Genomic DNA, 23,628 nt, shown 5'->3' on the forward strand with positions numbered 1-23,628 from the left:
GCGAGCGCGCCGCAGCGAGGGGGCGTGGGCTGGTAAGCTCCGCCCCGCACCGACCTTGTTCCCGGGACGCGCCGCCGCCGCCTCCGCCTCCGCTTCGGGCCAGGTAGGATCGAGCTGTTCTCTCCTCCTGCTGCTGCTGCAACTGCCACCGGTAAGACCCCGTCCGGGCGCGTAGGGATTGCGCTGCCCTTCGGCTGCAAAGTGGGGGGGGCGGGAATTGTGCGGCCGTGTCCCCTCGCCCTGCTTATGGCGGGCAGGGGCAGTTCCCGGGTGTCACCCGCAGCACCACTAGTAGCATCCCCGGGAGAAGCATGTTGTACCGGGACGAAGAAAGAAGGAGGCTGGGGACGCCAGGCTGGGAACACCTTTGCGGGTGGCAGGGATCTGCGGTGGCTTCCTCCTCTTTCTCCTCCTCTTTTTTCTCCTCCTTCTCCACCAAGTCGGATCCACGCAGCTTTGCAGCGGATGGCAGCAGTGAGCACCCTGGGAAGCGTGTGCTGCTCCTTCCTGACGCCGCTGCACTGCTTTGCCTCCATCCTTCTCCACTCCATCAGCCCCGCATTCTTCCCCCGTACTGCAGCCTCTGCTCCGGTTTTCTCCACTTCTTGGCTTTTATCCCACCCACCGAGAAGCGTTTGGCCGAGAGTGCAGCCTGGCTGGTGTCAAGGGCTGCTCTTTCCCCGCCCGGGGTTCACTTTTGGGTGGCTGCAGAGGTGGCTGCGGTCACACGGGCCGGAGAGCGGCCGATGCGTGCGTCCTTTGGGCTGTGCGTCCTTTGGGCTGTGCCTCCGCACGCTGCACCATCACGAGCTGCTTGGCCAGCATCAGCCCAAGGATCGGGCACCTCCCTTGTGCCAATGCTCAGCACCTCTGGGCGCGGCGCAGGAGCAGGTGGGCAGCTCGTTCCCCTTCAAGCAATTCAGGTTTTTTTTTACCCTTTTCTGTTTCCTTTTGGATCCAGCTCCACCATGGCTGCCACCAGTCAGACCCATGGGTGACAGCAATGGTGACATCCTACCCTGCAGCTTCCCTCTCCCATGGGACACAGCTGTGGATTTCCAATCCCATTTTAATTTCTTCTTGAGGTTTTCTTGTGTCACCAAATTGCAAACCAGGTTTACTGGGTTATCCCAAGTTAATATCCAAGAGGGCTGGAGACAGCAAGGTGTGACAGGCAGCTGGACCTGGGATTTATTCTGGTTAGGATGGGGATGGTGGGGTGGTTTGCAAAGCCAAGCTGCTCCCTTCTGCTTTGCTACAGTTTTGACTGAGTGCTCCGGTTCAGCTTTGTCCTGGGAAAGGTGGGGAGGGACTCTCAGGTCACAAATGTCTGGATTTATTGCCTACGTGGCTCCATAGCACAGGACACATGGGATGCACAGATGTCCCAGCACCGCCCACCTGCTGGGGACCTTCCCACTGGCCTTGCAGTCACCATCGCAAGCAGTGACAAAGATTTGCACCGAGATATGCAGATTTCTGCTTTGGGATTCAGGATGAGTGGAGGCATCTGAGAGGGAATTACCATTATTTGTGCTTCTCCTGTTATGAAATATCTCGGAGTGTAAGCAGCAGGGGAGGAAATGAAGGAGACCATGTCGTCTGGGGTCAGGACAGGTTGGTGGGGACCTGGCATGATTGCCTCCCCATTCTGATTCCCTTTCCCCACCACCTCTTCAGGGCAAATAACAACCCCATTCCCTTCTTCTTGCCCCACAGCAGAGGACAGCATGACCACATCTATCCTATGCTAGGGCTGCCTCAACCACCTTGGTGACACCCCCCAAGACGAGCTGTGAGGATGCGTGCTTGGAAGGCAGTAGCCAGCACCTTGGCACTCAGCGGGGCTGATGTGGTGGTCACCACACTGCTCTACACCCATGGCCGGGGCGGCCGGGATGTCCTGCAGGACTTGAGACACTTTAACATCTTCAACTCTTTGCTGGACATCTGGGGGGGTTGCCTTTACCGCAGCTGTGTGCTGCTGGGGGCTGCCATTGGGGTGGCCACCAATACAGCCTATGGCCCCCGGCGTCTCAGGGCATCACGGACCTTCATCGCTGTTGTCTGTCTCCTCATGGGCATCTACATGATGGTGAAGCTGCTGCTCTACTCAGAGGTGCGGAGGACCATCAAGGACCCCTGGTTCTGGGGCCTCTTTGCCTGGACCTACATAGCACTGGCAGCCACTTTTGGGCAATGGCAGCTTCTGGCCTGTGTCACCTCCTCCCGTGAGGCTCTGGGGACCAGCTCCGAGTCCCGTGCTGAGGTGGAGGAGACCTGCGATGGTGCAGCCCTGAGGGACAAGAGAGAAGAGGCAGCAGGTCCCACCATCCATAAACTGCTGTCCTACACCAAGCCAGATGCCTTCTTCTTGGGCATTGCCTCCTTCTTCCTCCTTGTGGCTGCACTGGGTGAGCAAAGGGACCAGGGCAGACCATAATGTGCACCTACCCTCACTGGAAGGGGAGGAGCCATGGTGGGAGGCTTGGCAAGATTGGTTTTCTGGGGGTGCTGGGTGGCACATCCTGCATGGGCTAGGAAAAAATGCAATGGGGCAAAAAATATGCAGTAGAGGCTAAAATACAGATCATGAATCATCTTCCATGATGGCCTAGTATCCCCACAGTGAGGAATGAGGTTGTCCACAGGCTACTGCAGTTGGAATTACTGTGCTGATCCCATATGGTGGGGTTGAAACACCACGTCCTGTTCTTGTCTGGCAGGAGAGACCTTCCTGCCCTACTACACGGGGCTGGCCATCGACGGCATCGTGGTGCAGAAGAGCATGGACCGCTTCTCCACAGCAGTGCTGGTCATGTCGCTGCTTGCCATAGGAAGGTAATTGCCGGGGCTGGTTCTGGCCCTGAGGAGGAGGAATTTGGGGTTTTCCCACAGGTGGTGATGGGCATGGGTTGACTTGCCTGCCGCTGCTCTGCCAGGTCCCTGCCAGACCCTTGGTATGCACTTTGATGTCTCTATGCTGTCATGGTGCCGAGGCCACAGTGGCAGTCACCAGGCTGTCACATAACCCTCCAAGTCCATCTGCTGGCAGTGGGGGAGCAGAAGGGAGCACAAGGAACGGGCTCTGTGGGGAATGCCACCCCATCAGCACTGCATCCCCTCACTACCGGGGTCAGGACCAACCATCCCTGTGCTGGTGGCACCAGGAGAGGTGTGGGCTGGTTTAGCCTAGGGTGGAAAGTCTACCGGCAGAGCACGGCCCAGGGCCCTGGGGTGTTGGTGTTGCTGAGGAGCGGTCTCGTGTCCATTGGTCTATAACGTCTCTTATCTGCAATTAGCTCATTTGCCGCAGGTATCCGGGGCGGCGTTTTCACGCTCATATTTGCCAGGCTGAACATCCGTCTTCGCAACTGCCTCTTCAGGTCCTTGGTGTCTCAGGAGATGAGTTTCTTTGATGAGAATCGCACAGGTTGGTTCCTCTTTCCTCTGGATTTGCTCTAACCCCTCTAGTTCATGCTGGTATTTCTCGCCTTGTCTTACCCCACCAGCACACAGCAAGCTGGGGGCAGCCACTGACCACACCCAAAGGCTTCTGTTCAGAATTAGCAGCAGAGAGCTTTTCTCTTTTTGTTTCCTCCTACCGGGAGGTTAGGACAGGATTGCTGAGCATCCTGAGGATGTCCCATTGCCACTCATAAGCCTAACATCCAGCAGTCTCAGGGCTGATGTGCTCATCTCCAGTCATCCTCAAAACACTCGCTTTCCTCTTCCCATCCATGCCTGCTGGTCATCTGCCCTCTGCCCTCTGCTCCGGGCAGCAGAAATCTTGGATGTGTAAAGCTTGTTGGGCATGCTTGTTGCTGTCCCTGCTTGTGATTCAGCCCTGTCCTGCTCCACGCTACTCTGGTGTGGCCTCAGCCCGCTGGAACCTCTCACATGTTTAATTTCATCTCGGTGATATTTTTAGTTTTGATGCTGTTGCCATATTTAGCAATCACTGCACAGTGCCCTGGTAGCTGAGGACACCAGAGATGTTATTGTAAGTGGGATACAGGTAACCCTGGATTTGCCCCAAACCATGCGAATTCAGCTGGACTCAATCATGGAACAAGTATTTAGGAATTCAGGATGATGTTTGCTGCCTGTAATGTTCAGCTCCACCAAAGGGCACTACGGGAACTTCATCCCTTAGTAGGTGGACCCATGCCCTCAGGGTCACTTGCATTGACCAGCAGTCCCTGATGAGCTCCTAGAGGTCATTTACAAATGAACTTGGAGTTGACAGCTCTGTAGGTGCATTCAACAGCCCAGCAAACATTCCACCCACACACCTGCTGCTCATCCACTTGCTCACAGAGTGCCCTCTAGTGTAGGGTGCTGCTAAGGTCCCCTTTACTGTCCTGCAGCCATCCTTGGAGACCCAGGGATGTAGCTCGTGCCTCCAGATGCATTTCATGTCCCTTATGCATGCAGCAATTCAAGCTCCTCTGGTTTGCTTTGCATTTACAGCAGTGGGGAGTTGCCCCCATTCTGTGCCACCCCTCAGACCCCCAGCAAAGGGCCAGGTTGAATGGGGAGCTCCATCTGGCCCATGGGACACAGCTGTGCAGTGACCTGCTGTGGTGACATGTCCCTGTCTCCCCTTCCCCAATCCCTCCTTGCTGCAGGGGACGTCATTTCCCGCCTGACATCGGACACAACCATCGTCAGTGACCTGGTCTCCCAGAACATCAACATCTTCCTGCGCAACGTGGTGAAGGCCACAGGGGTGATCTTCTTCATGTTCAGCCTCTCCTGGAAGCTCTCACTTGTCACCTTCATGGGCTTCCCCATCATCATGCTGGTGTCTGATGTCTATGGGAAGTACTACAAGGTAGGCAGGAGCAGCTGGCATGGCCATGGCTTGCTGTAACACCAGGCTGGTCCCCCTGAGAAGGGAGTGTGGAGGTTGTGGGTGACATTGGATCTGACAGGGCTCATGCTTGAGCACTTTGTTGCTGGCAGTGGGGGCAGGAAGGCAACGTTAAACTTATATAGGCAGATAAGTGTAGCCTTAGCTCTTACTTCATGCGCAGGAGTGGAAGCATCTCAGGTCTGGTGAGAGAGGTAGCCTGGCCATGAGATGTCCCTATGTGACTCCCTGTCTTTGTGCAGTCTCCTCTCCCTTTGGAGTGACATGGTGGGGGTTAAATACAGTGTTAAGCTCCCTCCATCTGGCCAGGGCTAATGCAGGCCAAGGGCTGTCCCCCATGGCCCTCATCCCATGGACCACCAAGTCCTGCAGTGCTGCTCCCCACACCATTTCTTGGTGCCTTCTACTGTGCCAGGGACACCATGTGCCAAAATGGGGTCCTTGGGTACACAGCCACAGCTCCTCCAGGTTATGGTCTCACTGGGGGAGTGGAACTGCCCTTGGCCTCCAGACCTGTCCCTGTCTTGGAAGCTCCTGGAAAGGCTCCTGAGTCAGGATCCTGTCCCATCTGGACACTGGGAGCAGCAGCATTGCCGCAGGCTTCCTAGGTGGTCCCAGATATGGCACTTCACCTCCTGCAGGTGTCTCCTTAGAGACAGCACAACAAATCTGTTCTCCTGGCACAAGGTGTGAAATATATCCCAGTACTCAGCCTTGTTGCTTGTGGCCTTGGAAATGTCACCATGCCTTGTTTTCCCAAGCCCAGCAGAGCTGGGAGTGTTGCAGGGAGATGTGCCATAGGCAGTCTGGCGCCCGCTGAGCCCCTTCTGCCTCCTCCCACTCCCTGCAGAAGCTCTCCAAGGATGTGCAGAGTGCCCTGGCCAAGGCCAACAACACTGCCGAGGAGACCATCTCTGCCATGAAGACTGTCCGCAGCTTTGCCAACGAGGAGGCGGAGGCCAACGTGTACTGGCAGAAGCTGCAGCAGGTTTACAAGCTCAACAAGCGGGAGGCCCTGGCTTACACCTACTACGTCTGGTCCAGCGGGGTAGGTGACCAGCAGCAGGGCTTACCTTCTTGGGGCTGGGGCTGGGCAGGGGATGTTGCTTCATCCAAAATCCAGGTGGCATGATGCACGTGCTTCCCCTCTGCTTCCAGGGAACTTTGCAGGGCAAGCCCAGCCTTGCTGCCTGCTGCCAGTAATTCTCTGTCTCTTGATTATCAGTGTTCCTTCACTCGTCACACACCACGCTCCGTTCCGCCGCGGGGCAGCGCTGCGTGGTGCCGTTGAGCAGTCTGTTTTCTCTTGCAAATCAGAGTATAACTGATAACTGCTCAAGGTCGTGGCAAACCCCCTGTGCTCCTCCGCTGCTGCATTGCGTGCCTCTGCCAGCTCATCGCCAGGGCTCTGGCTGGGAAACAGCCGCGGCGTCGGTTGAGCTTCTGCTCAGAAGTGGAGATTTTCTGTGTGGGTGGTGGCATGGGCAGGCTGCTGGGGTTTGGGTTTGGAAGGCTTTTTTTTTTTTTCTCTTATCTTTCTTTTTTTACCTCTTTTTCAAAATACTTTTTCATTGTTTGAGACCAGGTGGTTTACTGGCTTAGTCCTGTGCTTAGCACTGGTGAGGCACTGCACCTTGAATCATGGTCTGCAGTTGTGCCAGGGAAGGTTTAGGTTGGATATCTCAAGGCATTTGGAAGAGAAGAAGGTTATCAGGAGTAGTCAGCATGGATCTACCGAGGGAAAGTCATGCTTGACTAACCTGATAGCATTCTAGGATGCCATAACTGAATGGGTAGATTCAGGAAGACCAGTGGATGTAGTCTATCTTGACCTTAGCAAGGCCTTTGACACTGTCTCCCATGACATCCTAGTGAGCAAGCTCAGGAAGTGTGGGATGGAAGAGCAGGCAGTGAGGTGGATTAGGAACTGGTTACAAGACAGAGTTCGAAGAGTGGTGATCAATGGTGTCAGGTCCAGCCGGAGAGCTGTAACCAGTGGAGTTGCCCAGGGATCAGTGCTGGGTCTGGTGCTATTCAACATCTTCATCAGTGACATTGATGAGGGGACAGACAGACAGAGTCTGCTCAGCACGTTTGCTGATGCCACCAAACTGGGAGGCTTGGCTGATACAGCTGAAGGCTGTGCAGCCATCCAGCAAGACCTGGACAGACTGAGAGCTGGGCACAGAGGAACCAGATGAGGTTCAACAAAGACAAGTGCAGAGTCCTGCACCTGGGGAGGTATAATAAGCTGCACCAGTACAGGCTGGGAGGTGATCTGCTGGAGAGCAGCCCTGTGGAGAGGGGCCTGGGAGTGCTGGTGGGTAACATCCATGGGCAACAAATGTGCCCTTGTGGCCAAGAAGGCCAATGGGATTCTGGGGTGTATTAGGAAGAGTGTGTCCAGCAGATCAAGGGAGCTTCTCCTCCCTTTCTACTCTGCCCTGGTGAGACCCCATCTTGAGTACTGTGTTCAGTTTTGGGCTCCCCAGTTTAAAAGGGACAGGGATCTGCTGGAGAGGGTCCAGCAGAGGGGTATGAGATCATTAGGGGACTGGAGCACTGCCTTATGGGGAAAGGCTGAGAGACCTGGGGCTTCTCTCTGGAGAAGAGAAGACTGAGAGGGGATTTCATAAATGTTTATAAACACCTGAGGGCTGGGGGTCAGGAGCAGGGAGACAGGCTCTGCTTACTTGCTCCCTGTGATAGGACAAGGAGCAATGGATGTAAGCTGCAGCACAGGAGGTTCCACCTCAACGCAAGGGGGAACTTCTTTACTTAAGGGTCACAGAGCACTGGAACAGGCTCCCCAGAGAGGCTGTGGAATCTCCTTCTCTGGAGACTTTCAAGGCCTGTCTGGATGCATTCCTCTGTGACCTGAGCTAGATTGCATGGTCCTGCTCTGGCAGGGGGGTTGGACTCGATGATCTCTTTGGGTCCCTTCTAGCCCCTGACATCCTGTGAGCCTGTGATATTAGGAAGCACTTCATGGAAAAGGTGATTAGGCACTGGAATAGACTGCCCAGGAATGTGGTGGAGTCACCATCCCTGGAGGTCTCTAAGAAAAGACTGGACATGGCACTTGGTGGTATGGTTTAGCTGATGTTGAGGTGTTAGGTTATAGGCTGGACTTGATCTCAGAGGTCTTTTCCAGCCTCGGTGATTCCATGTACTGGGTTCAGTTTTGGGACCCTCACTACAAGAAGGACGTTGTGGTGCTGGAGCAGGTCCAGAAAAGGGCAATGAGGCTGGTGACAGGTCTTGAATACGAGTCCTGTGAGCAGCAGCTGAGGAAAATGGGCTTGTTCAGTCTGGAGAAGAGGATGAGGGGAGTCCTTGCTCTCACAGCTCCCTAAAGGAGGGTGGAGCCAGGTAGGGATCGGTCTCTTCTCCCACGTAGCCAGTGATAGAACAAAGGGAAATGGCCTCAAGTTGCACTAGGTGGTCTAGATTGGTTATTAAGAAAAAAGGCTTCACCAAAAGGGTCGTTAGGCACTGGAACAGGCTGCCCAGGGAAGTGGTGGAGTCACCATCCCTGGAGATGTCTAGAAGACATACAGTTGGGGTTCCGAGAGCCCTGATCTAGCAGTTGTGTACAGGGAGATGTTAGGTTATCGTTGGACTCAACGATCCTAAGGTCTTTTCTAACCAGGTGATTCTATGGCTTCCAAGCCCTCACGTGGGGCTGCCCTCACCTCTGTAGGTTCAAGGATTTGAGCAACCTCTGGTGAAAAGTTTGTGAGTTATGCTGCCCTCATGCAGCTGTGGGAGTCTTAATGGCTTCCCAAGTCTGGAAGCAAAATCATACCATTTTTAGCATTGCTCCTGGGCCCCTGTGTGAAGCTGGAACATAAACTGGGTCAGAACAGAGCCCACAAAGAAGGCAAAGCCCCTCAAAAACTGCTCCTGCAGGGCTCACAGATGAAGAAGCCAATGGATTTAGTACAGCCCTGCTAGAGCCTTTCTCAGAGGGAATGCAAGATCTTGAGGTCAGGTCACAGAGGAGAAACAGAGGAGGAACTTTTTTCCCCCAGTATTTTTTGCTGTGTGAGTTTGCAGCCTGTCCCACAAATGTCATGCAGAGCACAAGGGCATCACTGCTTTTCTGAGCACCTGGGCAGCATGGAACAAAAAACAGCTGAATAAAAGCAGGGGCTGGTATTTGTCATACCAGAGCTGATCTGTCTCCTGTCTAGAGTAGGTGGTATCCCCTGCAGTCATTTCAAGCAAGAGTTTAGGTTGTGCTTCAAGGTTTTGTACATGCCAGGAGGACATTTTGCATTAACTCTTGGCTTAATTTTGTGTTCTAAATTAAACTGTGTCACAGTCCTAGAACAGAAAGCTCATTTTAGTGGTGAGGTGACTGCATGCATTGGATAATTTGAGCACCGATTATTACGCTGGAGGGTGTTAGTCCAAGAGAGACATTCATGAGATGCTCTGTTATTTCAGATAAATTCTTTCTCCTTGGCAGTTCTCCCTCTGGACTTCTATTTTGTTGAAAGATGCCAGGCCAGCTCCTTAAACCAGCCCATGTTCTCAGGTTGTCTTTTGCTTCTCACATCTATGCTAGGCCTGTTAGCTGCACAGTGTCAGCGGTGCTCAAGTCCAGGCTCACAGAATTAATGTCTTTTATTGTGGGCTGTTGTGTGAGTAATTACAAAACTAACCATTGTCCTTGCTGATTTTGGGGTGTCTTCTTGCTTTCAGATCACTCTACTGGTGGTCCAGGTCAGCATCCTTTACTATGGTGGGCACCTCGTGATCTCAGGGCAAATGACAAGTGGAAACCTGATTTCATTCATCATTTATGAGTTTGTCTTAGGAGACTGCATGGAGGTGAGTCTGTTTTACCCCTCTGTGCTACCCTGAATCAGGGGGACATTTATCTTCTAGAAGGTCCCAGGGTAGTCTTAGGGACAGATCCAGTGTTGACTTCCCTGCAGCATGTTTCCTTGACACTGGCTTTGCCTACCAGTGGGCTGATTCTCCCCTCCTGCTTTGCCTTCGCAACCTGACCGCCCCCAAAGCAGCTCATCCCCTAAAAGGACAATCAGGACTAAAGGGGTCAGGCTGCCCCCCGCTGATGGGCAGACTCCTGTCTGCTTGCCAAGCACGTTTTCTGGCATGAAGGATGCAGGGATTACAAAGCTGCCTGATAAATTTCAGGCTTTGTAAAAAACTTAATTATATTACTTTTTTTTCCCCCCTGGAATAGGCTGCAAGCTGCTGCGTTGGCAGTGCCTTAGCAAGATGAGATGGTGAGTGGGATGGCAGAGCCCACCCAGGGCTGCCTTCCCCTTGCAAAGGCATAAGCTTGGCTAGTTGAGGCAGAAATGATCAAGCTGAGGTTTCCTCACAGCCAAGTGTGGCTTCAGTGGTGTTTCAGCGGCAGTGCAGAGCTGGAGGCAGCTTGCACCATCTGTTCAGATGACTGAAGGCTCTGGTGGTGTTTCCAGGCTGTGGTTTCAGTGTGTGTTTGGTTTGGGGACTTTTCTTCCCTCCTGATGGGAAGGGCAGTTGCAGTACAAGCTGTTCTGCAGCTCTAGGTTTAATATAGAAAAGACCAAACACAACAGGGGTTTATTCCAGGGAAGCTGGTGTCAGTGTGCAGCCATTGTAGTTGAAGCACAGTGGCAAATCCACTAGGACCAAATCCCAGCAGGAAACAGCCTTATCAGGCTGCCAGGCAGTTGTCTAGAGGCTCCAGCCTGGAGCTGCTCTGCATTTGAGACATGTGCTAGGGAACAAGCCTGCTGCTCTCAGGGGCCGGAGCTGTGTGCTACCCTGTGTGGACTCTGTTCACCCATTGGGTTGAGGAGCTGCTGGTTTTGGTCTGAGCTGAGTGAAGGATTTTGCTGGAAGTTTGGGTCGTGTGTATTCTGGTGCACCTCTTCACTTCCCAATCCATGTGCTTCCTTCTTCTATTCCCTTCTGAGTCTAGCCACACACAAAACATCCTTAGATGCCCTTTTCCTGGGCAATCTATATAACCTCTCCATGCCCTGCAGAGGGGAAGAGCTTTCTTTTCCTGTGCCTGATGATTGTAGTTAATGTCAGATGATAGAAGACTTGGGAATGTTTCAGCCTTTCTCCCTACGAGTAGCCCTGACTGACCTTTCCTTTTCATGGGAGGGTCTCACCATTGCCTCTTCCCTTCCAGTCTGTCGGCTCCGTCTACAGCGGCCTGATGCAAGGGGTGGGAGCTGCTGAGAAGGTGTTTGAGTTCATCGACCGCAAGCCAACGATGGTGAGCGACGGATCCCTGGCCCCAGACCACGTGGACGGGAGGGTGGAGTTCAGGAACGTGACATTTTCCTACCGCACTCGCTCTTCGACGCAGGTCCTGCAGGTGAGCCCCATGGGTGCGGAGCGCTGCCTGCCACCGGCATCCTGCGCAGCTTCTCCCTGGCGGCAGGGACCGGCCCCAGCCCGCAGGAACTGGCAGCTGCCCTTCTGGAGATGTCTAAGGGCAGGCCCAACGGCAAGCTGGGAAACAGATCATAAGCAAGAAGAGGCTGTTTAGGGCTGGGCTTCCTTGGAAGGAATGAGATTTATTAATAAACTCCTTGTTCAGCACTCAAGCATTAAACTCATCAGCGTGGTACAGGACTCTGTGCCAAGCTGCTTTGGACCATTTCTGTGGGAGAGGGGCTGGGGTCAGGGGGTGGGGGTGGGCAGCAAAGAGGTCAGTTTGCTTTGCAGTTTTCAGAGGTCCTGCTACATCAGCAGGCAAAATTTAATGCCATTTTGGAGGCTTCTTGCTTCCTCTGCCCAGGAGAGATGGCTAATGTGGCACATCACCAAGGCGAGGGTAAGCAGAGACAAAGTTCAGCTGCTTTCCTTGCACCCTGCCTGAGCTGCTGCCCCAGGACCATGGGAAAAGCCAGGACCTGACCATGCTCTTCCATTCCTGCTGCAGAATGTGTCCTTCACCCTGCACCCCGGCAAAGTGACGGCGCTGGTGGGTCCTTCAGGGAGCGGGAAGAGCTCCTGTGTCAACATCCTGGAGAACTTTTACCCTCTTCAAGATGGGCAGGTGCTGCTGGATGGGCGTCCCATTAACATGTACGATCACAAGTACCTGCACTCAGTGGTACGAGCGACTGATACGTGTATTCTAGCTATTGCCTGCTGTCATCAGAGGGGATGGATGGTAGTGCTGCATATTGCTTTGGGTTTGATCTGGCAAATTCTGAGATGTCCAGAAAGCTGAAGGCTGGAGGTGGTCCAAGAAATTAATTCAGCTAATTTGTGGGGGTGGAAAGGAAAGGGATGGTGAGTGGTTTCATGGGGAGGGGGAGGCCTTCCAGAAACAGAACAAAAAACATGTTTTGTTTTGTATTTTTTGGCAAATGCAGTAGAAATATGTTTTTGTTGTTGGTTTAATTATCTAAATTGGATTTGGAAAAATACTTTTGCATTCCTTCAGTACTTTCTGCCTTAAGATCTTAAAGTAGTTCTCTCGGCTAAGGGCAAGTTAAACCTCTCAGGATCCTGGCACCAGCTGGAGCACCAGAGGGCCTGGGTGGTTTGCCTAGAAAAGGGGTTTGGGCCCCTTGGCTCTCCTCTGTTTGTCAGCACAGATCAGCCTTCATCTCCTCTGCAAGTAACTGCCTCCTTTGTTTGCTCCAGAGCCAAATGGCTTCACCAGTCAGCATGAAAACCTGAAAACAATTGATCAGAGACAGGCTGGAAAGCCAAAGTCAGTGTGGCTAATTGACATTCCCTGCCCGTACTGAGCAAAAATTAAAAGACAAGCCAGTCTTTCAGTTTAGAAAGCCTGGTTTGAGGTTAGGAACGTGGAGAGGAGTCAATTAAAATATGACCATGTCCTACTGGCTCTCTTCATGCATGGTTCTGAGCAATAATTTTGAGGGTTTGATTTATTTCAATATTGAGGATCTGACAAAGCAGGATGAATGTGAGAGTGAGCAGGAAGGGCCATAAGGTAGGATAGAGAGGCTGTTGCTAAGCAATTAAGGAATTGCAGCAGCTATGTCTCTAACTCACTAATTTAGGATTAAATGCAGGAATGCTCATTCACATGGCTCAAGTGTGATTAACAGCACATCAGCAAAAGCCTGAGAGAGGGTTTCTCCAGGCTGTCTTGTCCCAGCAACTGTTCCCCCATTCTGGGAAGAGCAAACAGTGATGGGAATGATGGGTCTGGAGCAAAAGCATAGCCAAGTTTTGGAGGAGGTTGCCCATCCCAAATGCCAATATACCAGCATTGCATCAGGTTTCTTTCCTGCAAAGTGACTTTCCAGCAAACACTGCAAACTGGGCTGGGGCTGCTGCTGGGCACCCCATCATAGAATGGTTTGGGTTGGTAGGGACCTTTGATTGTCATCTAGTCCAATACCCCCTGCACTGAGCGGGGACATCTTTAACTAGATCAGGTAGCTCAGAGGTCCTGGAAGCTCACTCTGAAGCACTTCTCTGTGTTGGTTTAATGGTGGGGCTCTGCCCACTGGAATCTTTACCCAGCAGGAACAAATGCTGATGATCCAAGACACCAGCTGGCGTTTTCTGCTTCTGACCCTGTGCTCTTCCCTTCTTTCCTGCAGATCTCCCTGGTGAGCCAAGAGCCGGTGCTGTTTGCCCGCTCCATCGCAGACAATATTTCTTATGGCTTAACTTCAGCTTCCTTTGAGTCAGTCGTTCAGGCTGCCCAGAAGGCCAACGCACACACCTTCATCACTGAGTTGCAAGATGGCTACCACACAGGTACCAAAATCCCTCCTTTTGCACCTGAAAGGCTTCTACACTTTGGCCACAACAACCCCAAGCAGCACTACAGGCTGGGGACAGAGTGGCTGGAGAGCAGACAGGAACAAAGGGACCTGGGGGTGCTGGTACATAGTAGCTGAAGATGAGGCAGCAGTGTGGCCAGGTGGGCAGCAGAGCCAGTGGCATCCTGGCCTGCATCAGGAACAGTGTGGCCAGTAAGGCAAGGGAGGTTATTCTGCCCCTGTACTCAGCACTGGTCAGGCCACACCTTGAGTGCTGTGTCCAGTTCTGGGCCACTCAATTCAAGAGAGATGTTGCGATACTGAGGGTGTCCACAGGAGGGCGACAAAGCTGTGAGTGGCCTGGAGCACAGCCCTGAGAGGAGAGGCTGAGGGAGCTGGGGGTGTGCAGCCTGGAGAAGAGGAGGCTCAGGGCAGACCTCATTGCTCTCTACAACTGCCTGAAGGGAGGCTGTAGGCAGGTGGGGTTGGTCTGTTGTCCCAGGCAACCAGCAACAGAACAAGGGTGCACAGTCTCAAGTTGTGCAGTGGGGAGTATAGGCTGGATGTTAGGAGGAAGTTGTTGGCAGAGAGAGTGATTGGCATTGGGATGGGCTGCCCAGGTTGGTGGCGGAGCTGCCATCCCTGGAGGTGTTTAAGAAAAGCCTGGATGAGGCATTTGGTGCCATGGTCTGGTTGATTGGATAGGGCTGGGTGCTAGGTTGGACTGGATGATCTTGGAGGTCTCTTCCAACCTGGCTGATTCTACGACTGGAAGCATTGCTTTGGGAAGGCAGAGACTACCCCTGGGTGACAGCAAAAGTCTGTGGCAGCTTGGTGGCACTGTGGAGGCATCTACATGGAGAGGTGCAGCACCCTGGGTGCCTCTTGGGTGACTGCACCCTTGCAGAACTTCTGATCCTATCCCAGGAGAGCAGCAGCAGCATGAGTGTCCCACCTCTCACCTGAACTGGTCCAGCTTCTGATGCCTGGCAGTGTTAGAGAGATGTGGCATGAGCAGTCTCACCATTTCTCAGGGCAGTGACCAGGAGAAGAGCTCAGAACCTGGGTGGTTAGCTGTGGGCATCTCACCTGCAGAGGAAGAAAATAAACCTGGGATAAATCCATAACAATAAAAGCTGCTGTGTTTGGGACTTTGTGAGGAGACAGGTCAGACTGATGCTGGTTCATGTTTATGTGAGCCAGCAGGGAGGTCCTGCTTTCCCCTCAGAGCTGCCTCACTTGCACAACCTCCAGAGCCCAACTTGCAGGGAGACAGATGGCAGCAATGGAGCTTCATGAGCAAGAAGCAGGGTCATGGAGCTGAATTATCTCCCAGACTCAGGGACTTCTCTGGATTGTTTCCATAAGCATCAGCCTCTCAAATCCTAGGACAACAGTGGAGAGCTTGCTGCTGGAGAGAAGGATTGCAGCCTTGGGGGTGTTGAACTGCTCTACATTGCTCTGCCAAGTGAGCAGAAGTGTTTACCTGGTCTTTGCTTCAAAGCATGACACCATTCTGTTGACGTGAATGGGAGCTGAACTTGATGGCACTCTTGATTTTTGTTTTGATTTCTTCCTCTCTCCCTTGACCCAACAGAGGCAGGTGAAAAGGGAGCACAGCTGTCAGGTGGCCAGAAGCAGAGAGTGGCAATTGCCAGGGCCTTGATTCGAGCTCCCCCAATCCTAATCCTGGATGAAGCCACGAGTGCACTGGATGCAGAGAGTGAACATGCGGTGAGTAGATAACTTGGGTGTTTGGGCCAAAGAACCAAAGGCTGTAGCTTCAATTTCCAGCCTGTGGACAAGCTTAGTCTTGACATGGTGCAGACAGAGGTTTGGATAAGATGCTAGGAGTTTGCTTACAACACTGCTTTAGCCACCAAGAAGGCAATAATCCTGTGCTCGCAGCAGCCAACACCTGACAGCCCTGATGAGGTGGGGATTTCTGCCCACTTTGTCAGTGTGGACAGCATTAACTGGCACACAGCAGCTCCATGCAGCCTTTGAGGACAGGATACAGAGGTAGATCCTAAAAAATGGTGCTGCAGCTGGAAGAATAGGACTGCCTGAGCTGAAATCCCATCTGAGGCACCAAAGAGGCCATACCTGCCAGAAAGGCCCTGAGCTTTTCTGTGAACTGAAATGGTTTGGCTGGGATGTGACAGTCAGCAGGAGTTTGGCCTCAAGGGTTTAATGGCATGAGGAAAAGTTAGTTGAAGGTTGAAGCATGACGATGTCTCTCCCAGTTCTGGAGGATGAGCGCTGCTGGTGCGCGGTGTGGAGCAGCACAAGCATTGCCCTCTGAGCAGCTTGTTGGCTTGTAGGTGGTCCTCAGCCATGTGCATGGTATCTGATGCCAGCCAGGGGCTGATTTTGGCTAGCGAGGGTTGTCAATGTGACATGTGTCTGGTGACCATCTGCCTGCCTTTAGACTTTAGTGCTATTGTCTGTCTCTTGGCTGGTAAACAACTCTGTCTTGCTTCATCTTGATACACCCCCACTTCTCTGAACAGCTGCATTTCATAGGATCATAGAATGGTTTAGACTGGAAGAGAGTTTAAAGATCACCTAGTTCCAAGCCCCCTACCATGGGCAGAGATACCTTCCACTAGACCCAGTTACTTAAGCCTCATCCAACTTGACCTCGAACACCTCCAAGGAGAGGGCATACACAACTTCTCTGGGCACCCTGTGATACATTTACCAAACGTTGTCTTCCTACAGTCCATGCCAGCACCACACAGCCTCCAAATTTGGAGCCCAGCTCTAACAAGAGCCCAGCTTGCAGGATCAGACCTGTGTGCATACCACACCTGCAGGCTGGCTGGACTGAAATGATCTTTTGGGTTGCACAGCGAGAGGTGGGAACTGTGATGGACATGCTGGTGCTGGTAGTGCCGCAGGGAGAGTTGTGTCCTCTGTGTCGCCAGGGGAGAGCAAACCTGTCCAGAGGCTGCCTAACACAAACCACAAATATGCTGTTCTGTCTTTGTAGAGTCAGTGAATGGTTGGGTATGGTGATCTTAGAGGTCTTTTCCGAGCAAAACGATCCTGTGACTGTTTCAGCATGGAGCCAGTGATGCTCAGGCACTAACATCTTGTCCTCCCGCACAGATTCAGCAGGCGATTTATGGCGACTTGCAGAACCACACGGTGCTTGTCATAGCTCACAGGCTGAGCACTGTCGAGAAGGCACACAACATCATTGTGCTGGACAAGGGCCGCGTGGTGCAGCAGGGCTCGCACAAGGAGCTGATGGAAGAAGGAGGCCTTTATTCCAAGCTGGTGCAGAGACAGATCCTGGGACTGGAGGGAAGCACTGCGGACAGTCACCAACCTGCAGCCCGGGGGGATTCAGCGAAGGCACCCGGCGGGTTGGAGGAGGACTTCAGGATAGACCATTCCCAGCCGGCTGCGGCACAGGACGATTACACCAGCGCGGCCCACAAGTGAGAGGCCGAGGGCCGGCGCTGCGGACGCTTGCTGGGACGGGCGGCAGCTTGCCGAGGGGCGGCGCTGCAGAGCGCTGCCCGTGTGCTCCCCGCGCGTCGCACCCCTGCACACACCGCGCACCGCGGAGCTCCGCGCACCGCGGGCCCGCGCCGCCTGCTCACACAGGCAAACGGATCCCTTCAGGGGAGCTGGGTCTGCAGCAATTCCCAGCCTTTCTACTGGGCTGCTTTTCTTACTACCAGTGACTCCTCCGACTGGGACTTTCCTCCCATTGATATGCATGTCTAGCTGCTACTAACCGTAATGGATGTTAAGTGCATGCATGGAGGGGAAGATTGAAAACCCTTCCGGGAATTTCAGGGGGTGGCTTTTGTGGCTGGATAGAAGAAGGGTGAGTGTAAAACAAGGTCTTCTCCCGCTGTCAATCTATGGGGGCCAGTCCAGCATCAGCTGAAGTCTGTAGGGAGCTCCTTTTGGCTTCTGTGAAAACTGGATCAGTCCCATGGCTCTGAACACCAGGAGAGGTTTGCACCGAGTGCCTGCAGGCTCAGGCTCACAACCATTGCTGCTTAGCTTGTATCATGTAGTCACCATCCTTGCTGGAACCAGCCAGGGGGCCAGGAGGCAAGAGGTCGCTTTCAGGTTTGCCCGTGGTGCTTGGTGGGTGTTTGTTTTCAAGGACGACTTTTACCTTAATGGGGTTTTTGGTTTGGTTGCTTTTGTTGTTTGTTTGAGGTTTTTTTTGTTTGTTTCGGTTTGGTTTTGGGGCTTTTTCGATATGTTTCTGTGCACTGTGCAAAGTCTGTCTGGCTCCAGCCTCCATTGAAAATTGGTCTTTTTTAACTCAAAACCCAGGTGCTGGTTGGAGGGGAAAAAAATTAAATAACCAAAATGACACACTACACCAGACAGGCATAAACTACTGAAATACAGCACTTTATAAATCCCACCAAAGCTTCCTTCAGTTTCAGGCTGTGCTGGCGACTTCACTGCATGGGTACAGTCACTTTCCTTGAAGTCCAGCTTCAGCTGCCTGAACTTTAAAATGTCTTTCTTTGAATATTATTTATTAACTTTTAGTACAAGGGATGGACAGGAATATTTTGCTCCTAGCCCTTTTGGGTAATGGCTCTGGCTTAGTAGTGTTCTCCTGCCATGGCTTGGTTAACAAAAAAACAACTATGCAGCCAGGCAGGTGCTGGTGAATAATAGCATTTATGTGGGGAAGGTTGACTTCAGACTGCGTGTAGTTAAGGAACTGTCTCAAGCACTTTAGCTCTCATGTTTTCAGATATTTGAATGCTGCTGTGTTCTACTTTTTGGCAGGTTTGCATTTTTGTTGTTTGCAATGTTTTGTGGGGTTTTTTTTTCTCTGTTTAGTGATGTTTTACAAACTCTTTAGTGTCCTTGAGGAGGGATGCTCAAAAAATAAAATACTACCTCTGCCACTCAACATCGAGCCACTGTAGGGGTGGGCTTTGCATTCAGGGTTTTCCAGGTAGTGTGCATCTGAGATGATGGCTGAATGCAGCTGCACACTGTGCATGTTCTGGCTCTCTTGCAGGGAATGACAAGAGGAACCCACAAAGAATTAGGTATGTAAAAGACTTCAGCATCTGATAATAGCTGTGAGCCACAGCAGTAGGTATAACCTGTTTTAAGAACTTGTTTTCATCCCAGATCTCATCCTGTAGTCGGTCTCACAGGAAAGAGCAGGCAGTCTAACCAGTTCTCAAAGCACAGTGCTCTACAACTGCAATCTTTTCAGCTGCTTGCTTTTGTGATATGATAAAAATCTGTGCCTTGGAAGAACGAGAGCTCTTTCTGTCTTATCTTGCTCCACTTAGGAAACTTGTCACACTCTGAACTCCCCAGTTCACCCTAGTAAGTGGCCCTGCATTCCTGCTTGATGAACATGTGCACTGTGGTTATGAAGAGGTTGGGGGTTCCACCTAGCACTGGCAGGCAAGTGATTAATTCTGCATTTTTATCAGTACCTGGGAGCAGAGTGTGGCCAGCGGCTCATAGAAGTGGAATTAATTTCTGCTTAATTGAAAAACTCGGGGGGAGGGAAAATACATGGGGTTACCTAGGAACTAGGGAAGCTGACTCACCCTGGGAAGTGCTGGTAAGACAATGCTCATTAGTACACCAGATGCCAGAAAAGAGAATCTGATCATATCGTGTGTGTCCCTCCCAGGCAGTGCTGCAAAAAGAACTGCAGGATACAATCAGATTGGTTTTATTGCAAAGACTACAGTGAGTTTCAGGAAGGGAGCCCTGCTTCCCCAGCCCGTTGGGATGATCATCCCAGCAGTGTGCTCCCAGATTTAGTCCAAACAGCTTCAGCTGAAACGGCACATTGGAAGCAGCTGGTTGTCTCTGCTGGTGGCACCAGTCCAAGATGATAACTTTGTTTATTGCCACAGGTGTTGAATTCTCTTTTGCATCTAGATAACTCAAGGCTACTTTTACACTGAGCCTTACATCTTGTGGCTTGAACAAGTCCTTTCATTGTGCTGCTGACATATGACAAATGGATCTGCCTGCATGTTAAAGCCATGCAGGTCTTCTCATGGCCTGGAAGCCTGGTAGGACTTCCACACACCACTGAGGATCCAGCAGTACTCACCTAATGCAGACATTTCTGCTGGCCCAGTAGTTACAGAAAATCCTGCTTTTCAAAACCATTCCAACTCTGACTTCTTTTTGAAGTGAAACTCAGGGTCAGAGGTGCCTAGTAGCCAACTTAAACACAGCAGCAAAGATGAGCTTAACCTAGTGCAGCAGTGGGGGTTGTTCCAATGCTGGAACACGAGCAGCTTCTTGGAGCTGCCCCATCCCTTGGGCCTCGCTGCCTGTGGACAGTCTCTGTGTTTCAGGCTGTTCTGAAACAAGGCCACTGTTCCCTATGAAACCCTGAACTGTGCTATTTTGTGGCTGTGCATTTGCCCAGAGTTGATGATTACATGAGGATACCAACAAAAGCTGTTCAGGAGCTTCTCAGTTACAGTGATGCAGATAAAAAGTTTCTCCTTCTCAAAGGAGAAGTCCTCTTGGCTGGGAACGCAGAGGGGGTTTTCTGAAACTTTAACTCAGGGAACATGGCTTGAAGATTGCCATGGCAGAACTGGAAGCAATTAGGCATTTGAAAGCACAACTGATTACAAAGGCTGCCTGTATAAGCCATGGCAGGTTGTTTTCCTCACTATTAGTAAAGCTCTAACCATTCCCTGTAATAGGTATAACCACAGCTTTATTTGATTTAAACATTTGAGAACTCTGTCCAAGACAAAGTTCAGCAGTAGATCCTGTAGTCCTGGCCGTTACCTAAGGACATGTATTTACCCTGCACCTTTGCACAGACAAGGTATGTGGCTGACCGACCCAGTAAATGAGAGCACTGTAATGGAGGAAACACAGCTGTGTTTATTCCAACAACCTGTCTGCTGCTGCACCAGCCTCTGCCTCAATAAGCAACTGTCTTTGCTGCAGTGGCTGTGCTTTCTAGGGCTTCAGCAGGTCTGGAATTACCACAGGCACACAGACAGAGTGCTTCTAGCTCAGGTTCAGAGGTGCATCTTAGTCTGGGGAGAAAAAGTAGCATTTGCCTTTTCTACTTTTCACTGTGAGCTTTAAGGCAAAGCATTTGGAGGTATAGAAACCTGCTCCTCTTGTCATGCCAGTGGCTCCCTGAAAGGGGGAGAGCGTAGTACTAACAACTCATTCTTGCTTTCTCTCAGACAGCAGGACCACTGTTCTCTCTCCAACAGGACCACTCTTTCTCTCCCAGGATGCTGAATATGCAGGTCATTTCCATGGGGGAAGGAATCTGGATTATGAAATCTAAACACAAATGTGGACTATGATTAATATATGGAAGGGAATTGAATTGCAAATAAGCCTGGAAACTTATCTGTCCGTTGAGCAACCAGACTAATAAGGGTTAATAAACGCCAAAGATTAGACTTGCAAATTCGGTCTCTGTGTAACCAACCAGTTTTTCCAGGAAAAGAAAAGAAGTTGTTGTGAAGGTGACTTGCAAAATATGTCTAAATCTAATATATATGCATGGGCACAGTGTTACTGACCGTAAAAGGATATGAGGTGGCAGAAGGAAATCCAAGATCAAGTTTAAAAAGAAAGAAACCCTAACATTTAATTTAAACTAGGCTGGATGCCAGCTCTCCCCAAGAATGAAGCCTGACTCCTTACTCACCACGACATGGCTTCTGCTGCAATCTTCCCCATTTTTTGGTTCTATTTCTCCTGTAATAAAGGTCCTGACTTCTGTACATTGCCTGCTTACCGTTTTAACGTTCGCAAATGCTGTCACCCTTCAGAAGCATTTCAGCAAAGGCAAACAGGAAGCAGGAATGGGTAGCTGAGAAAGCTCAGCCTGCAGCACCACAACAGTTGATAATCCTTGTAGCCTAAAATCCTGTTTTTTTTGCCATTCTTCATATTCTTTTTGCTGTCACAAACCCTTTATTTTCCATGAAGAGTGCCAAGTGAAAAGACACTTTCCTACCTATCCAAATAGAATATATAATTATACAAAAGCAGCTGATTCCTATCTTGTACCTCAAGTTCATCTGCTTTTCTGGGCAACCTGAGAACTCAATCACATGCAGATGCTGATCACAGTACTCAAAGGCAGACAGGAGGTTTCATGTAGACACTTGCCTCCAACACCACCAGAACCCAAACATACCTGTGTAGGCAGAATTGTGTTTTCAACGAGTTACACTCTCACTATGCATTCTGTGAGGACTTCACTGTTCTGCATTATGCAGCTTCTAACTTTAATACAGATCACCACTGACTAATTCAAATAATCCATTCCTTGGAGTAGAGAGCAGTGAACTTCCATCAACCCCATGCAACATAAACAAAAATTATCTAGTTACAGGAAAGCTTCTTAGGTCACTGTAAACCATCTTTCCTGACAGCATATTGACAGTACAATCATCATACTGTAGTGCCCTTCACCAGAGACACTCACCTCTACAACTGTTACTCAGTGGGAACTTTTCTTCTGCAGTCTCACCTGGTACTGATCACTTACACTTACTTCTCTTTTTAAGCAAAAAGCACTATGGTTGAGGGAAGCTGAGAGTTCTGCTCAGGCTCCCTGAGAAAGGCAGTGGTAAAACTAGATTTACAATGTGAAGCTGAGTCAGACTCTTCTAAACCACATTCTCTCCATACCAATTATTTAGTTGTGCTATGAAGTTAAAACCAGTAACATTCTTGGGAAGAAAGGGCTTCTTTCAATCCCTCAACTAATTCTTCTGTTTGTGTGTGTTTGCATGTGCAGTTCTACAATCTGCTTTACTGAAACTGTCTTTTTGATAAGCACGTGCAGAAATGGTATGTGTTTGTGGTGACTGAAGGTTTGAAATAACAGAGTCCAGTTGTAGGGGCCATGCAAGCCCTTGTCACCGCTGAGGGGTGCAGCTGCTTACTCCTCTGTGCTCTGAGCAGATCACTCCACACAAGGAGTGAGCACACCTCAGCAGCAGGCAGGTGCATTGCCATGGGTGAGTGGACACATACCTGTATCACTAATCACCTGCTCCCCACCCTTAGCAAGCTTAGCTCAGCTTCCTGCTGCACAAACATCCTGCATACACTCAGTTTATGTCATGGTTGTACAGCAGCTCTACACTAAACAGGCAGAAGGTCAGGAAGTCTTCCTCTAGCAGGACCACCTTTTTGGGCTTTATTAGCTGGGGATAACAATTGCAAAGGGAGGCTTTGGGTGTGGGCGAGCAAGGCATGGAGAGCTGTTTAGTTATAGGACCAAAACCCAAACATACAGCTCTCATGTCTTCGTTCAGTTGTGCTGGGAAATACTGTGTCACTTCCTGAATGTGACTGGTTCATGATTAGATTTTAATGGTGTGACATCAGAGATCGATTCAGTTCACTGTATTGATTTCCCCTCCCCCCCAGTTAGATAAAAAATATCAAATACAAAGGGCAATAACCAAGTGGCAATTCCCTACCCTCTTCCACATGCTCGTTCTGGTTCTCTCTGGTGTTATACAGACACAGAAACGAGCACATCCGTGCTTTAGCTTGAAAAGCAGCCCAGGAAGGTGGTGCATGCCTAGCAACACATGCAACCTAGGCTATGCTACCACTATTAATTATTTCCAGACATAATTGTCTTTATCAGCTATGCTAACATCACTCCTAGTGGGAGAGCTACTGCTCCCCAAGTGTTACCACAGAATGCCTAGTAAAGGGTTAACAGATATACAAATCAGAAGTACAAAATGTGGCTATGATGCTGTAATTGATGCAGAGCTTTTACTGTATCACCTTTCAAAAGTATTTAAATTAATCAGGAAATACATTTTGACTGATCATCTCTTCACCTCTCTTGGAAGACAAAAAGTGCTCAGGATGGACAAATAACAAAACCCTAGCATCAAAGCCTGGCAAGATACAATTCTTCACTACTTTTAACCTAAATATATGTTCAGCCTAGGCTTGAGAACAATAATGCAACCACTCTGTTGAGATTTACTGTAGCCAAGTCCCAGCCTGGTAAGG

General features: G+C 50.8%; 1 protein-coding gene across 1 annotated transcript; it reads left to right on the forward strand.

Moving 5' to 3' along the window:
- The first annotated feature begins 1,225 nt into the window (after positions 1 to 1,225).
- On the forward strand, positions 1,226 to 18,517 carry ABCB9 (ATP binding cassette subfamily B member 9). The gene is made up of 11 exons (XM_064168142.1): positions 1,226 to 2,414; positions 2,727 to 2,841; positions 3,303 to 3,433; positions 4,632 to 4,837; positions 5,727 to 5,924; positions 9,587 to 9,715; positions 11,040 to 11,228; positions 11,799 to 11,972; positions 13,447 to 13,606; positions 15,209 to 15,345; positions 16,726 to 18,517. The coding sequence occupies exons 1-11, from the start codon at positions 1,802 to 1,804 to the stop codon at positions 17,062 to 17,064; spliced, it is 2,391 nt and encodes a 796-aa protein (XP_064024212.1). The 5' UTR covers positions 1,226 to 1,801; the 3' UTR covers positions 17,065 to 18,517.
- Positions 18,518 to 23,628: the final 5,111 nt, after the last annotated feature.

The sequence above is a fragment of the Pogoniulus pusillus genome, chromosome 30, assembly GCF_015220805.1.
Source record: "Pogoniulus pusillus isolate bPogPus1 chromosome 30, bPogPus1.pri, whole genome shotgun sequence".
NCBI classification, from domain to species: Eukaryota; Metazoa; Chordata; class Aves; order Piciformes; family Lybiidae; genus Pogoniulus; species Pogoniulus pusillus.

Bases quoted from the DNA above. Each gene is read 5' to 3' on its own strand.
- ABCB9 (XM_064168142.1), top strand. From the start codon at position 1,802: ATGCGTGCTTGGAAGGCAGTAGCCAGCACCTTGGCACTCAGCGGGGCT. The intron at 3,434-4,631 runs GTTGGTTCCTCT...TCCTTGCTGCAG, and splicing joins CTTTGATGAGAATCGCACAG to GGGACGTCATTTCCCGCCTG. The intron at 11,973-13,446 runs GTACGAGCGACT...TCTTTCCTGCAG, and splicing joins ACAAGTACCTGCACTCAGTG to ATCTCCCTGGTGAGCCAAGA.